This window comes from Toxotes jaculatrix, chromosome 4, assembly GCF_017976425.1.
Source record: "Toxotes jaculatrix isolate fToxJac2 chromosome 4, fToxJac2.pri, whole genome shotgun sequence".
Classification (NCBI taxonomy): domain Eukaryota; kingdom Metazoa; phylum Chordata; class Actinopteri; family Toxotidae; genus Toxotes; species Toxotes jaculatrix.
The window spans coordinates 13,409,730-13,426,283 of NC_054397.1; the positions used below are offsets into that span (position 1 = coordinate 13,409,730).

A 16,554-nucleotide genomic window follows, 5' to 3' on the forward strand; every position below is an offset into this window, starting at 1 on the left:
TAAAGAGGAGCTCAGTGCATCATGGGAAGTCCCCGCAGCAGGCTATAGCATCGTGACCATAGATCGTGACTAAGGGATGGTTCATGGCAAGGCTAAGCTGGCCCTAACTATATCCTTTATCAAACAGGATGTTTAGAAGGTCTGGGATTTCTACTCGAATTTGAAATAAACTGGGTTTTGACAGTGCTTGGCTCCTCATATTAATTTTAAAGACAGACACAGTGGTGGTCTGGCATAATTTAAGAAGTTCAGGCAAGTTTCAAGCTACTAATATAAATGAATGGCTCTGAAATGGTATGACTTAATGATTCCATCTATTAAAGCTATATATATTAAGTAGAAGTACGAATACAGATAACGTCTGCATTTCCTGAGTAGCCTTTGCCAGAAGCAACAGCCCTGATGTGATGAATGGACTTGAAAAGCCAGAACATTTTTTGTATTTCTTTCAATTTCTTTATTTTCCCCTGGGGATGGAGTCTGAGATTGCAGTACTAATTGCATAAGAGACAGCTTAGGGAGAACAATATAATGCTGTTGTTTTTGGCTCTTGTCCTAAGCACATTTGACTGTTAAGTATATCTATTTGGCAGCCAAAACATATATGTCTATATATCTTGAAAATGGTGTAATGAACGACTGTTTAGCTTTGGAGTAATTTGTACCAAAATGATACAATTTCAGTAATGACACTCCTTAAAGAAAGAGAACATTTAACAGCCACAAAAAATGAAATAGTCCTGATGGTGTGAACCTTCGTCCAGGAGGTGGCAATGTTCTTCCACTGAGAAATTAATCTGACTCTGCAGGTCATATGTCCTACATGAAACACAAAAAATGAAATGAAAAAAATGTTATTCCAAACTGTATTTTAAGGAAATTTTATTGTTTTTTTCTCCATCACAAACAGCAAACTGAGAATGATTAGCAGAGAAAAATGGAGCGGACAATCACACAATGTTAATGTCTCTGTGATGGAGGACTTACAAAATGTGAAGGCACATAACAGTGTTATAGTGGGACACAGTGCTCTTTCAGACAAACCTTCGGTAAAACATGATTTCTGAAAACAGAATTTGGTGTGTTATTCTGTATGCCCTTTCAAGAGACAAAACACAGAGTTCTGAAGATCCCAAGGGAAAATAATGTGGGGTCCAACCTGAAAATGTCAGTTCCATATAATGGATAATATCAAATTAAATGTTCTGTTTTTTTCAATGGTTGCCATTTTCATCTAATTTTTTTATCATTATGGTAGATTTCACTTAATTTTTTACATTTTTGTATTTGTAAAATAAAGATAGAAAAATGTGACACTAGCCAAGATTTTAAAATATTGTATTTCATTCTGTCCAGCTGCCTACATATACTGTTGATGATCCTTTCCTGCCCATATCTTTCCATTGTGCTGAGCATTACAAAATAAGGAGTTTATTAACAGAGTATGCCCATTTATTGTGCGTTTACTCTACATTATATATATATATATATTTAACAGAATGCGATTGAAATACAAGTATTGTAACTGTTATCAAAAATAGCTCTTTGAAAGTTAGTAGACATATGATGTTAAACATGTTCTCCAGAATATAGGTTTGTGTCACCACTCCTTACTTTCTCGCTGGCACTCAGGAAATTGAAAAGTTGGATTGATGATATAGACACAGTTTCTTGAGTATCGCAGCTGCCACGTGAATCTGTCACATTCTGAAAAACAAGCCTTTTGTGTCACTTTGAACTTCAGTGGTGATGAATTTGTGTTCTTCTTTCCATCTGACCCCAGTCTGTTCAGGGTTACTCTTCAAGGTCTCTGCCTAAAGAGAGAAAAAAAATTACATATTTCATAGGGTAGGCTATCTAACTTAACTTACATACACTGATTATGAATATGGCATTGGTGGTTAAAGACCATTTGCTCACCCTATGATCACAATCTAATTAATTCAAAGTGTGAGTTTCTGAATTCATTAAGATATTTATGACGCTTTGACAGTTCAATACCATGGTTTGAAATGGAATGTGATAGATTTTAACTGTAATTTCAAAGTGGCCCCCCGCTCTCCAAACTTAGAATATAGAATGAACTACTCTGCTCCATTAGAGTAAACTGGAAGGTAACCGCAGTCTCTGGTGTTCAGCAGTTGGCTTGCCCCACCCCTTTAGCCATTTCATGACTTATTGTCAATCAGCTTCCAGGAAAGCAAAGAAGTGATTACTGCTATTTTCTTCTGCAAACATCCATATCGTTTTCTGGTCTGTGACAAAGTGTGTAAACACAACGCTTAACTTTTTATGCTACTGCCATAAAATAGCCACAGATACCTTTCAGTCGGCATTAAGGTTATAAAATCCCCTTGCACAGAATAATGTTCTGCAGATTGTGCAATCCTGTTGCTTTTGATTTGCTTACTCTGAACATGAAGGGTTCAAAATGACGCCTTATTCTCATGCTAATCTCTGCATACTCTCACGAATAAACAATGATGATGGACTTACTCAGTTAGTTTCTTCCCAAGCACTTTTTTGACCCACGGAGCTTCAGGATCCAAACAAATCATTTTCCCATCCTTTTTAAGAGTGGCACTGCAAGACAGACCAGGGACATCAGACACAGTATAAGACTAATATTACACCAGGCCCACACAGACACAGACAATAACCTCAGGCATCCAAGTGTATAAAAAACACAGAATTCTGGTCCTGGGGCTTACATAATCTCAACAACATTGCAGTGGGATGTTGGAAGGTTCACTTCCAACCTTCCTATGTAACGTCCAATGGGCTTTTTCTCCTTGGTAATGCATCTGCATCGAAGAATCACTCCTTGATCCCCCATACTCATACCTGAGGATGTGAGAGGTCAGAGAAGGATATTACTATCCAGATGCAAATCTAAATGCATATCACATATAGGCACTTGACACAAATCACAGTGTGCATGGATGTTGGCAGCAAAGAAAGTAAGGCATTCAATGTAAAATTCCAAGAAATATCTATTCTTGCATTTCAGCAGTGGCTGACTTAGATTAGACTCACCCTCAGGAATGGTCAGGAAAACCAGGAGTGCCACAGTAGTAATGATAGACATATTTGTTTTGAAGCTGAAGTCAGAGATACAGTCTAATTGTAACTGGTATTAGAAAGTCAACTGCAGTCGTAAAAAGCTCAGCTCTTCTCTCCACAGTTGCAAACTCTGATGCAAGTCTGTTCTGTGTAGCCTTTTCTTCCCTTCCCTTCTCCCTCCCTTACTTATTCCAAGGAACTCAGTTTTTTTCCCTCACCACTGAGCAAAATAGGAGCTATCAGTTTGAACTAAGCTGTTTTTGGACTCACTTGAATTTACTCCTCTTTTTCTCCCACAGAAGGCTATTCACATCGGTGGTTACTTTCATGCGAAAATCCTTTTCCAGTGAAAACTGTTTCTTTGCCTACTTTACTAATGCAGCTGGGGTCATTTAACAATAGGACAATTTGGAGATCTGTGCCAAAACAAAGCATTACTTAATATATTAATCTCTAAATATGATCTTTTAAAGATTTAGTTTTTTTGTGTGAAAATCATTTTCCCATTAAAGTTCACTCAGCATTGCTACAGCTTAGGTCAATCAGCAGATAATTTGCATATTTGTAACAAACTTATTGCACCCAACAGCAATAGTTGTTTTATTTGTCACTTATGTCTCCTTTGTCTTGTGTTTTGGCATGTTTAAACATCCTCTTTTGATTTATAACCGCTAAAAGCATTGCAACATCTCCAAGCAATTTCACTTCTATTCTCCTTCAAACAAATCATGTGCAGGAATCGGTGTGCAGAAAAAAATTTGATTTTCTAGGCATTACCACATGTGGTAATACCTAGAATCTTTTTTTTCCTGATAATGGATATAATGTGTATAATCCAATACTAATTTTATAAACTTATTATTAATGGAATGATAAGTATGTGCTGTCTAAAAGGAAATCTTAAGAATACCTGTGTTCTGTACATGCAAATATAAACCCCAAATCAAAGCTTTGTGTGAAAGGGGGAAAAAACAATCAATCCTTGACCCCTTACTTGGACAACTGTTTGTAAATCCAAAAACCCCCTTTCATTTCTCGAAAACCCCAGAGGCTGCCTGCGTCTGAGTATCCTTTTGGCAAGCTGTCCGTTCCTTGTGTAGTATATCCTCAGTATTATCAACATTCCAACCCTTGTATAAGAGAAACAATTTTTTTGGTATTATGTATATATTAATCAATAGACCATGTTTTTTACTAAAGCAACACAGTCATGCTCAGTCATTCGTATCAGCTTACATCTCAAACACAAAGGAAAAAAACAATTAGGAGACTGAGTGATGACAACTTCATGATTCATTCCTGATTGCCACAGCTCCCCAATAACACAATCCTTTAGTCCTCTGTGAGCGTGTGCCAATGGTTGGTTTGTAAACCGTTCTATATGGTAAGAAAGTAATAGTGAATATAACCAAGCAGAATACCATTCAAGCATGGGCGTAGATTTGGGTATGGACAGTAGGGGTATGTCCCTACTAATGTCACGGTGCATTTTCCCTGCCAATGTTGATGCAACCATCTAAAGCAATCTTACCATTTCAACTCCCCTCCGTGCTACCGATAAGACCTTAGCAGCAACTACAAGTTACATGGTTTGTGTGTGTACGTATACATATACTCTACCACACTATCTTCTTGCATATATGCTATGTTGTGTGATGCTATGCAGTACCTTATTGCACTATGAAATTTTATGCTAAGTTACATCAGTGCTGAATTAGGTGAAATGTACCAAAACACTGATTTAAGAAAGACTGAGGGTCCTGTTTTCTTGACCGGACAAAGCCACAGTTAGAGCAGTCGCAAAGCAATTTTTGTCAGGCACTAGTGTGTTTTTTGTACTTGTTTGGCATTTTCCTGATTCCAAACCCACTTATACCAAAACATGTTGAGTGGTGCTAGTAGGATTGAGAGGGCTAATACTTCCAACATGCAAATTAGCACTAAACGTCAAATGTCAACCTGCTGGTGCTAGATAAAATGTTAGGCAGTCACCCAAGCAACTTACTCTATCTCTGGGCTAGAGTTATGTGCCCTTCCATTGATATACTTGACTAGATAGGTAAAAACTTTGACCTCCTGATGGAAAGTCAGAGAATCAGCGACCATCATTAGGATGGCCCATCCTGCAGTTGTAAAGACATGTTATTTCTAAACCAAAAGATGTCACCCTCAGTATGGCGCTGGAGGAAAATTTAGGGGATCACTCATTAGAATTCATCCACTGGGGTCTGTGCGAAATGGTATGACTATCGATCTGATTTGCCTTCACTGTAATCAAATTACAATTTACGATAACATGACGATTAAACCATAATCACAATTCAGGGCCACTTCAGAGTTTACCCTGAGTTTGACATATATATATAAAAATATATTTATAATTTAATTTATAAGTTAATTTTTATATATTATAAAAATTAACTGCTTTTCTTCTCGGTAATGATGATGGTCTTAGCTGAGGTCAAGGGGAAGTGGTGGAATATCCAAACATCTATCTGTCATGTGGTCAGAGAATATTTCACAATACTTCCTCAATGATCTGTATGTATGTGTAATCTACAAAATTAGATTTTGCTTATCTGTTACTGCAATCAAAGACTGTGATTTACCTTTGATATTGTTATGTACTTAAAAACATGAAATGTCATATATGCAAAGACCCTTAACAATTCTCCCCTCACTATATTTTCTGTTTTCGAAATAATCTGATATTGGCACTCAACAGAGAGAATCTGGGGAAAACCAACAGATGAAAATGAAAATGGTCATAGGTTGTTTAATATATGCTGGTCACATGCTACCTGTCATGCCATTTTCACTCATGGGCTGGTTCATAAAAAGTAAAAATATTAAAACTAGAAACTTTCCAATGAAGTTCATCACATCCTTAATTTAACCAAATGTAATCTCCTGTTCTGGTTTCCACTTCCATAAAGTCCAGCCAGAGATTACCACAAAAGGGCAAGTATAGTTACAGATGTGATCTGGTGAGAACCTCCTGCCTGTCTGAGATTTGTTTTAGTTCCTGTTCAATAAAGAAGTAAGTAAAACTAAAATAAAATTGTTATACTCTTAAAGCAAATAATTCTGTCAGCATCAGCATGCATTGTTTGAGTGAGGCAACAACTGAAGAATTAATGTGTCAAAACCAAGATTGCCCCCCTTGTTCAGAAGTTACACCACACTTCCTTCTGTTTTGTGAGAATTCCTGTAGTGACGTGATGGCTGCGGGCAGACACTTGTTTGAGCTTGTTGAAGCTGCGTTATTGGCACATGTCCCGGAGGTGCTCTAGTTATGGCAGACGTGAACAAAGAGCGCATGACCATTGACATGCAATAACGTGCTTTTAATCTATGATGCATTCATGTTGTGATATCATTTAGAGGTCATTTATTATATCTGTTATCTAAATGGGTAGATTGCGGATTTCTTTGGAAAGGTTTTGAAAACAAAACTCATATCAGACACCGGCTTTCTCTCTGCTTCCATCTCAATACCAGAAGAATGCATTAACAAGTTCTGTGAACCATTTCTTATGTACGCAATTATTCACCTGTTCCAGAGATATAAAGGTGTGCGACACTGACTTGCTATTATTAAACTATAACAGCAAAACTATGACAGAAATTCTGATTTTCTTAAAAAGTAGCAGTTTCAGAGTATGTGAGAGACAAGCCAACACAAAGTTCCTTAATGGACTTGTACAACAGATGCCCTTTCCTAAGGGTAAAATTTTAGATGACAAGACCTGAGGATTACATTTGTCAGGCGCTCACTCACAGATTGCATCTATTTGTTAAGTTTATTACATGCCATCTGTGAATCAGTTGTCAGTTGATAAATCTCTAACTCACTTGTGACGTGGGTAACGGTGTATTGCACCGTTGACTTAGCTATCACAACAAGCAACTAATTTGCAAAGAATTTCTCTCAAGCATTCCGTCTCACAGAGGCACAGTTCACTTTAGTGACAAATATTCAGCCATGAGCTCGCTTGATAAATCACAGATGTCAGTCAAAGCCTCATGGTGTAAATTCCCGGTCCACTCCAAACAGCCCAGGCTTTCGCAACTCGCTGTGGCTGGGGGAATGACTCATCTAAGAAGAAGGATATAAAAGGAGTCCTCTTCAGCGCTAGATTCAAACAGGAGCCAACTGAACAAAGAAAAGGAAAAGTAGAGAAAAGAGGAAACTGAACAAAAAAGAAGAAGAATACAGCAGAATACAAAATCTTCCTTACATTTACACAGTGCTTCAGTCTTCAGCAGAGGGCTTTCTGAAGGACATTTTTATCTTTTATCAGTTGTTGCAGAAATTGCAAAGAGAAAAATGACGAGCAGCAGAGTTTTCATCACTGCTTTTGTGGTGTTCGTGGTCTCCGTGGCTATCAGTGAAGGTAAGATTATTTTATTATTCAGTAACTAAACTGTCACTTATTCTGAAAAACTGTCACCCTGTTTTTCTCAATGCACAGAGAAGTACCAGCCAAATGGTGTTGCACTTTCTGACCATATGTGCCTTCTGTCTCCCAACAGGAATGAGTCTGAGAAGCCTTGGAGTGGAGCTGCATTGCCGCTGCATCCAGACAGAGAGCAAACCCATCGGCCGCTACATTGCGAAAGTGGAATTGATTCCTGCCAACTCTCACTGCGAGGAAACTGAGATCATGTAAGACCCAATTTCAAAGCCTTCATCCCATCTAGATGGCGGTGATGTCGGTACTTTCAAATATTGTCATTGTCACTTGTTGGCTTTGACGTGAGGTTTTCACTGAAGTTCACTGATCTCTGGGTTTTGTTTGGTGTTGCAGTGCCACCCTGAAAAAGACAGGCCAAGAGGTCTGCCTTGACCCCGAGGCCCCCTGGGTGAAGAGAGTGATTGAGAAGATCCTGTCCAAGTAAGTCATCATCATCATCATACAAGACAGACACAAAAGTTTCATTTCATAATTTATCTGGTTAATGTCATAGAAAATATCAGAGTTCACTTTTGAAACACAAAATAATGATTCTTTTCTTTCTTTTCTTTGCAGCAAAAGACGCTGAACAGATGGCGACAGATGTCTTTCATGAGTCTGAGCTGTTTGTAGACAAAAGTACCCAAAAAAATTTGTTTGGTCAGTTGTCTCAACTGTTGAAATGAATCCACTCCGGTTGTTTGTATCAAACAAGCTATTTATCAACAAGTCTGTACTTGTTTGTATGTCACTTATATGTGTTGTGCCCAATAACTTTTTAATCTCAGTTTGACTGCTCCGGTGGTTTGTAAAACTGTTTTCTTGTCTCTAATTTATATGTTTAGTATATTTATTCATGTATTTATAAATGTTTTTGGACTCACCGTGTTGTATGACTGTCCGTTGATTCAATAAAAAGAGGTTACTTGAAAATGGAATTGTTTTGTCTTATCTTTCTTACGTATCATTAATTATCCTTTCACGTCGAATGTCCTTTGTAAGGATGTAGTCACCTTTGCATATATGTTCTCTTTTTCTTTGCCATTACCTTTAGAGTATTCCCTAAATTCAGTCGTAATGGATCATTAATAACCAATGATATGCACAGGAAATAAAAAATAAACAAGACAAATTTAAGGAAACTACTTGATAATTGTAAAATAGATGTGAAGTCTTACACAGTAATAGGAAACATTTTCTATATTAACAACTGTTGCTTGTGCTGCTACCACAGGACCTTTCCCTGAGTTTATTCTATCTTGGATAAATAAACCTATACTGTAAATTGTTTTAGCTGGTTCAGCTTCAAAAAGCAAGTTTCTCCACTGCCTTAAAAAAGTGAGTTAATTGAACTTGGGGAGCTATAAGCATATTGAAATACCACGGAAACCAGAAAACAAAGTGTGTGGTCAGTGACTGTGACTCTTTGAACTGAAGTGAGCAAAGTGACTGGAATCAGCAAAGTGAACTTAAGAAAACAAGTTCAACATAATTTACAATTTTAAATTGAAATAATCCTTGGTCAGCCACACAGACAAATGTTCCAGAGAAATTTGCTTGTATTTATTTACATTTTCAGATTTGATGAATTACAGCTTCATTTGACAGGGAAAACTTATCTCTGCAGCTGAAAAATCACATACTGGCCTCCAACTCCTAACACAAGGACATTAACCTTGTGAAATTGAAAGTGTACTGGGGTAGGAAAGGAATTTAGTAATAACCTTCATTGTGTTTTGTATGTTACTTATTGTGTTGTACCCAGTAACTGTTTGAACTCATATTGACTGCTCCTGTATGCTGTAAAACTGCATTACTCTCATCTTGATTCTAATTTATGTGTTTAGGATAAGTATTCCTGTATTTATAAATGTTTTCATATGTTTATATAAGTATATCTTAATTCATTTTCTACCGCTTAATCCTCTGTCAGGGTCGTGGGGGATCTGGAGCCTATCCCAGCTGCCTATGGGCGAGAGGCGGGGTACACCCTGGACTCGTCGCCAGTCAATCGCAGGGCTGACACACAAAGACAGACAACCACACACACACACACTCAAACCTACAGGCAATTTATAGTAGTCAACTAACCTATGCCATGCATGTTTTTGGTATTGTGGGAGGAAGCCGGAGTACCCGGAGAGAACCCATGCAGGCACAAGGAGAACATGCAAACTCCACACAGAAGGGCCCAGACCGGGGTTCGAACCTGGAACCCTCTTGCTGTGAGGCGACAGTGCTAACCACCACCACCACCGTGCTGCCCATAAGTATATATGTTTATTATTATTATTATTTCATTGCCCTTTCACGTCAAATGTCCTTTGTAAGGATGTAGTCATGAGATTTTCAATATTAATCAAGAATTTCAGCTGCTTGTGACGGATATATCTGCATATATGTTATCCTTTTCTTTGCCATTACCTTTAGACTATTCCCTAAATTCAGTCATAATGGATCATTAATAACCAATGATATGCACAGGAAATTAAAAAAAAGTAAACAATACTAATTGAAGGAATCTACTTGATAAGATGTGAAGTCTTACACAGTAATAGGACAGAAATTCTCACATTTTCTATATTAACTACTGCTTAATAACACAAAAATAACTAATAGTAATATTGCAGCCATAAAAGCTGTTTAACACATATAAAGAGGAGCTTGGAGTGTTTCCTGGATCAACTGAATTCAACTTCCTTGCTGGAATATTATCATTGTAGTCAACATTCCAGAGTTATCTCACATGATGCTGCTTGCGTAACACCCTCATTGTATTGCCACAGGACCTTTCCCTAAGATTATTCTCTCTTGGATAAATAAACCTATACTGTAAATCATTAGCTGGCTCAACATCAAAGCGTCAGTTCCTCCTCTGCCTTAAAAAATGAGTTAATTGAACTTGGGGACCTATAAGCTGAAGTGAGCAAAGTGACTGGAATCAGTAATGTGATTTGTGATTTCAACCTCTAAAGTGAACTTGAGAAAACAAGTTTGACAGAATTTACAATTTTAAGTTGAAATAATCCTTGGTCAGTCACACTGACAAATGTTCCAGAGAGATTTGGTTGTTTTTATTTACATTTTCAGATATGATGAATTACAGCTTCATTTGACAGGGAGAACTTATCTCTGCAGCTCAAGAAATCACATACTGGCCTCCAACTTTTAACACAAGGACATTAACCTTGTGAAATTGAAAGTGTACTGGGGTAGGAAAGGAATTTACTAATAACCTTCACTGTGGTTTGCACTGTTTATCACAATAAGAAACAGATGCAGCAAGTTTCCATCATGTCTGTGTTCTTCAAACTAAAAAAAGAAGTGTCTCTGGCGAACTCTATTTTAACGCTTGAACAATGCATGCTGGGAAGTCTTTGCGAGCTGAATTCACGTTTTTAAGTTCGGAATAATAGCCAACACTAATGCCAACACTAATGTTTTGTTGCTGATGTTTCACAACAACTACAACTTTAAGGAAATGTGTAAACGTGGATCATTAACAGAGCTGCTTACTTGTGCATCAGCCTTGACAAAAAAAAAAGAATAAATAAATAAATGCTTAAATAATAAGCTTCTTTTTGCCCCCAGCTCCAGAGCCTGTAGTATGGTTCTCTGTATGTTACTCGTGAATCATTTTAAAGGTACATTAAAACATTTACACAATTATCAATGGTACATTTATTATTATTATTATTATTATTATTATTATTATTATTATTATTATTATTATTATTATTATTGGCCTGTGTATGTATGGGATGCAGGCAAAGGGGCGGGACTGAGCCCACAGCCGGGGGTAGGTGCGGTAGTGCGGCGTCTGAGGCGCGCAGAGACAACACTCACAACGCCGGACGGACACGCACCAGAGACAGCGATATGCACACAAAATGCTGCGTCCACGAGCTGTGACAAGCCACCGCATGTGAAGAAAATAAAGAATCAGCACGCGAAGACGCCGGAAGCTCCCTCGCCCTGACTGAAGCACTCGCGCAGGCAGTGTTTTGCCGCAGAAACCATCCCACCAGAGCTCTTTCCAATGCGCTTTAGCTGTGCATGAATCCCTCCGTTTGCAGGTCCTTGCAGGTCCAGGACAAAACCGGGCGGTGTTGACGACTGTCGTGTGTGGTGGATACTGTTAGTGAGTGCACCTCAACCCCGCTTCTCCGCACACCCCCCTTGGCAACTCCTTCAGGATGGCGTTAACGATCTGCACGAGATTTACCGACGAATATCAGCTGTTCGAGGAGCTGGGGAAGTAAGGAAGCATGTTTTTATCACCTGGCATCATCCCTGTATGAAATGTCAGCCTGTTATGTAATAGGCCGCCTTGGCTTAAGGACGCGGATTCCAGGCTCAGTGTCTGTGCGTTTTTGTGAGTGTGCGTGTGCGCGCCGCTGATAGTGTGGCCATGAAACATATGATGCGGGTGGGGGTTAAATGTGCTATCATGTATCATGCAGGCCTGTGTAATGGCATCCTATTTGTTTTAATGCTCCATTTGAAGCCCCGCTTACGTTTTGTGATTACGAAAGAAGATGTCGAGTCGAGCGTGTCGTCATTCGCCTCCATCCTGTGCATCCACTGAGGTTGCATTTCGACCTTTGGGGTGCCACAGGAGGGCGAGGGGCTCCCGTGTTGTAAATTGAATCGAGGGGGTGAAATGCGTTAAATGGTGAGATTTGGTAACCCACATCCTCCCTCTCTAACCACCATCACCCCCCCTCCCCCCACATGCACACAAACCCTCCTCCTCCTCCCCCGTGACAGAAATACACACTCTGTAATGCGACAGCATGTAGTCGGCGATGACACATTCCCCAGCGATGACACATTCCCCAGCCAAGCACCGAGCTGCGGTCAATTATCAGACACAGGCAGGGAATTCCTCACCCCTGAGAGGGAGGGTGGGAGAGAAAGATCCGAGTACCTGCATGTGTGTGTGCGCGCGCTCATGGATGTGCATTACACCCGTTTTTGAGAGCGTGTGTCTGTTATGTGCATATCTGTATATATGTGTGTGCATTTGTGTGGTCATGCTCTGCCTGACCTGCAGTTTTCTCAGCACCCACAGCATACACATTCCCAGATGTCTGCAGCCTGGGGTGACGTTCATCCAGAGCTGAGAGAGATATGGGTAGAAGTGTACTCCCAGTTACCCACTGTCTCCCACTTAACTGGAGGAATTGATCTCCCATCACCCCCCTGACAGAAGCCTGTATTTCTAATGAGGAAGAGGAAATCTCCTCTACAGCCTCAGCCCCCTGCCTTTATGATCCTAGCCTGTGTTCATCTTACACCATCTGTCATTAATAATGCAGCCATATTGCTTTTATAGTACCTTTTAACTCACCTGATCCCCTTACTGTGTGCGGCACCATCTTACCCCACACTGACATACAGTAGACTTGCTGGAATCGATAGAACAATGAAAAAAAAGTAATGTTTTGAACAATAAATGGATATTATTCATGTTTCAGTGACCTCGAAATGACAATTTCAAAGGATATTTTCATGCTGCAAAAATGCTGGAAAGGTCAAGAAGGGGATATCATAAAATTATACTGATAAATTCAGATTCAGCACTTTAAGGACCTCATGTAAAGATGTTTTCATCTCAGTGAAGCATTTTTACGTAATTACATAATCACATGTTCCAAGCTAGTCATGTACGGCATCTAATTTTGGAACGATGTTTGACTTAATATGGGAAAAAACACAGAAACTTCCCCATTGCAGATGGTTTGCCCGATAACACTGCACCTTCATCTGGCTTGTATGCCTTTATTTTGAAACATGGAAGCGCAAGTCATTTAACTATGCCGGTATTGTAAATGTCTGTCATGTAGGACTGTATAGACATGTTGCCCAACTATGCAGGATAGTTGAGTGAAATTCTTACATAACATGTTATGCTATGATCATTTCCTTTACCAAATCCGCTATAAATTAGAGGTAAGCTTTAGTGGCAAGCTGCTCACTCTAGAGGATGTTAGATAACATGGTCATGGTACACATTGCTATATACTTAGCAGTAGCTAGTGCTTACATCGGCACAAAGCTTCAGTTGTTTCTCATTTTGTAACCCAACAATATAACACCGTACACTAACATCATGCCACAGTTGTCAGCCATCAGAAGTCAAGTAAGGGAAAAACACAGTTCATTTGAGGTAATGAGTGTTCTCAGTTTTGTCTGTCTTGTGTCTGTATCCCAGTGCCTCTTACTGTCTTATCTCTGATGTTGTCTGGAGCTAAACAGGATTCTGCTATGGAGGAGAACAGATTCTATTTGAAAGAAAAAGCATGCACAGACAGAGATGGAGGTTGAATAGTAAATCGGCCTGCATGGCTGCAGAGCTGAGGCGGACCGCTCCGCGGTTGCATTTAGAGATGAGAGATGCAGCACTCTGCTCTTCTCCTCCCTTAAATATAGCTGACCTAGTTTTTTGATCTTCATACATGTGCCCGAAACACCAGAACAACACATGGCTGAAACAACAGTGGGCTGGTAGGAACGTTTGTTGACGTTAATGGTCGCGTGTAGTGATGAGGACAGTGTGTACTGTAGGTGTGGTGCGTGAGTGGGTTTGTGTGAGAAGCTGCATTGCTACTGCATCTACACTTTTGTGTATATTTTCCTGTGCAAATGTAACTGTAAAACACCGAATCTGAGCTCAGCCACATTTGTAATTAGTCATCTGTGACGTCTGAGGACTGTTTCACAAAGCAAGAATAGCCAGGTTTATTTCAGTAAATCACAAAACCATTTTATGAAGCAGGTTTAAATAGGTTACCATGGAAACACATCCCTCCAGACTAGTAGTCATAAACTGCAATGGATGTCAGATTTATGATAATTTGACACATGCTTCCATTATTGGCAAATTAAGAAGAAGAACCCAGACCTTTTTCAGTCTGGTTCATTTTTCTTAGTCTGACTCAGGCCAAACTTTTTAAAGCAAGTTTTTCTTTTCTGAGCCACAGTTCTGAAACATGTGTCTGATTTTTATATATGCTGGTGTAGATCACGTCTTATATTGCTGCTTTGGCCTTTTTTAAAACATTTATATGTATTTCTCTGTGTGTATTCATTTCAGGGGCGCATTCTCTGTGGTCAGGAGGTGCGTGAAGATCTCCTCTGGACAGGAGTATGCTGCCAAAATCATCAACACTAAGAAGCTTTCTGCCAGAGGTAGGAAACACAAATGCACACGTAAACATGTGCAGAAACACACAACACACACATACAGAAACACACACCACGCATGAGCAGTAAAAATGCCCCTGGTGTCACTGAGTTATGTGTGGATGAGCTGTGAACACCGCTGCCCTGAAACAGGCTTTGGGGCTTTGAGAACAAGTTTATGAGTGTGAGTGTGTTTGTGTGCAAGTAAGTGAAAGTCAGAGAGTGAGAGTCAAACAAGCACACAGGGGCAGAGACCCATCTGGATTTTGGTTGATTAAGTTTTCTGTGTGTTTGCAGAAGAAAAGGTGCAAAATATGTCAAGTAAAGGCTTTAGCCGTTTGCCTACTTGCACTATTTTTTTGTGCTGTAGTTCACGTTCCTTTTGTGTTATTCATATCAGGTCCTTTGGTTTCTATGTAAATGTTTGTCACATGCAACCTTGCGTTTGTGCCCGTGTGTGCGCGTGTGCATGTGTTCTGTATTGATTCAGGGCTCTGACTGGTCTTGTCGTCCCAGGGGCAGATCTCTTGCAAAGCCGACCCAGTTCTTTCACATCCGTCACTGTAATTGTAGCCGCTGGCCTGGTTGCTTCAGGCTTGGGGACCCACACACATATTCACAGCCACACACACACACACACACACACACACACACACACACACACACACACACACACACACACATACATGAACATGCAAAGACACACATGACCCAGGAACCGCCAAAAGCATATTTGTGATTAGTAACCAATGGTGTGCCTTTGCTGTTCCTCCTTCTCTTCAGCCAATGGCATGTTTTGTTCAGCACTTGCTGGCCTGTGATAACCAATGACTGTTGTCATACCACACAAGGAGTCAGACTTGTGTAAATGTGAGCTGAGCTTTCTAACTGAAATATAATTTGTTCCAATTTAATAGAAACGTCTATGACTGTTTTGCACATGTTGTGCCACTGCCTATAGTTTCATGGTGATGATGCAGATTCATGGTTTTTAATGTAGTGCTGTACTATGTGTGTATTAGCAAGCAACCCCCGCTTCCCTCCTGCAGTATTTTACCTTTCATTCCTTTCCAGAAGCTCCCAGTATCCCTCCTCCTCATCATCCTCCCTCTCCTTATTCTCTGCTCTTGTACACCATCTATCCCTGCCTTCCTTCCTCTATCTCTCTTTCTTATCTCTCCCTTTCTTTGCTCTCCTCATGTTGCGTCTCTATTCTTTCTGCTTCCCTCTCTCTTCCCTCACCAATCCTTTGCTCGTTCCCTCCTTCTGTCTCTCTTCTGCCCACGTTGACCCTCCCGCTTGCCAGACAGATCAGTGTCTCACCCCTTGCATGCTGGGATAGATTTTCCAAAAATACTGCAAAGGGTTATCTCACCACGTATGCATGTGGGGTCTGCAGATGCAAACATTTGCACACAAACACACACACACACACACACACACCTCTTTCCTGTGTGTGTGTTAGTGTGTGTAGAGGTTTACATACCGGGCATGCTGGCGTCAGATATGGTCTTACCCTCTTTCAGTGATAAGCCCTAGAATTGCAACTCTGATTCCTTTCTCTCTGGCAGGATCATGACCTCCCCCCAACCCCACTGCACCACTGTGTGTGTGTGTGTGTGTTTGCCTATGCAAGTGCATGTGTGTGTAAGTATATATAAAAGGGTTTAGGATAGGATTGGTGGCTGGAATGTGGGAAGATCAAGGCTGCGTGTGTGTGTGTGTGTGTGGTGTTTCTGGTTATACATGCACACATGTGCATTTCACCCGTAGGACCAGTCACAGTCCTGCAATCTGCAATCCCGATTATGCAGCATTTCATTAAGAGCAGCAGATGAGTCGGTGA

The 16,554-nt window shown here is 40.0% G+C and overlaps 3 protein-coding genes across 7 annotated transcripts in view; 2 read left to right on the forward strand and 1 right to left on the reverse strand.

Moving 5' to 3' along the window:
* Positions 1 to 865: 865 nt before the first annotated feature.
* Positions 866 to 3,204, reverse strand: LOC121180257 (platelet basic protein-like). The gene is made up of 4 exons (XM_041035494.1): positions 3,037 to 3,204; positions 2,712 to 2,844; positions 2,497 to 2,583; positions 866 to 1,814 (listed from the first exon to the last, which is right to left on the reverse strand). The coding sequence occupies exons 1-4, from the start codon at positions 3,086 to 3,088 to the stop codon at positions 1,802 to 1,804; spliced, it is 285 nt and encodes a 94-aa protein (XP_040891428.1). The 5' UTR covers positions 3,089 to 3,204; the 3' UTR covers positions 866 to 1,801.
* A 3,987-nt stretch (positions 3,205 to 7,191) lies between these two features.
* Positions 7,192 to 8,447, forward strand: LOC121180256 (interleukin-8-like). The gene is made up of 4 exons (XM_041035493.1): positions 7,192 to 7,460; positions 7,600 to 7,732; positions 7,875 to 7,961; positions 8,097 to 8,447. Exons 1-4 carry the CDS (start codon positions 7,394 to 7,396, stop codon positions 8,107 to 8,109), a joined length of 300 nt encoding a protein of 99 aa, XP_040891427.1. The 5' UTR covers positions 7,192 to 7,393; the 3' UTR covers positions 8,110 to 8,447.
* A 2,916-nt stretch (positions 8,448 to 11,363) lies between these two features.
* camk2d2 (calcium/calmodulin-dependent protein kinase (CaM kinase) II delta 2) overlaps positions 11,364 to 16,554 on the forward strand; it is a 33,692-nt gene continuing 28,501 nt past the window's right edge. For all 5 annotated transcript variants that reach the window (XM_041035676.1, XM_041035677.1, XM_041035678.1 and 2 more), the window contains exons 1-2: positions 11,364 to 11,778; positions 14,620 to 14,714. In XM_041035676.1, coding sequence (XP_040891610.1) covers positions 11,717 to 11,778; positions 14,620 to 14,714 — 157 coding nt within the window. In that variant the 5' untranslated portion in view covers positions 11,364 to 11,716. The remainder of the gene's footprint in view (positions 11,779 to 14,619; positions 14,715 to 16,554) is intronic.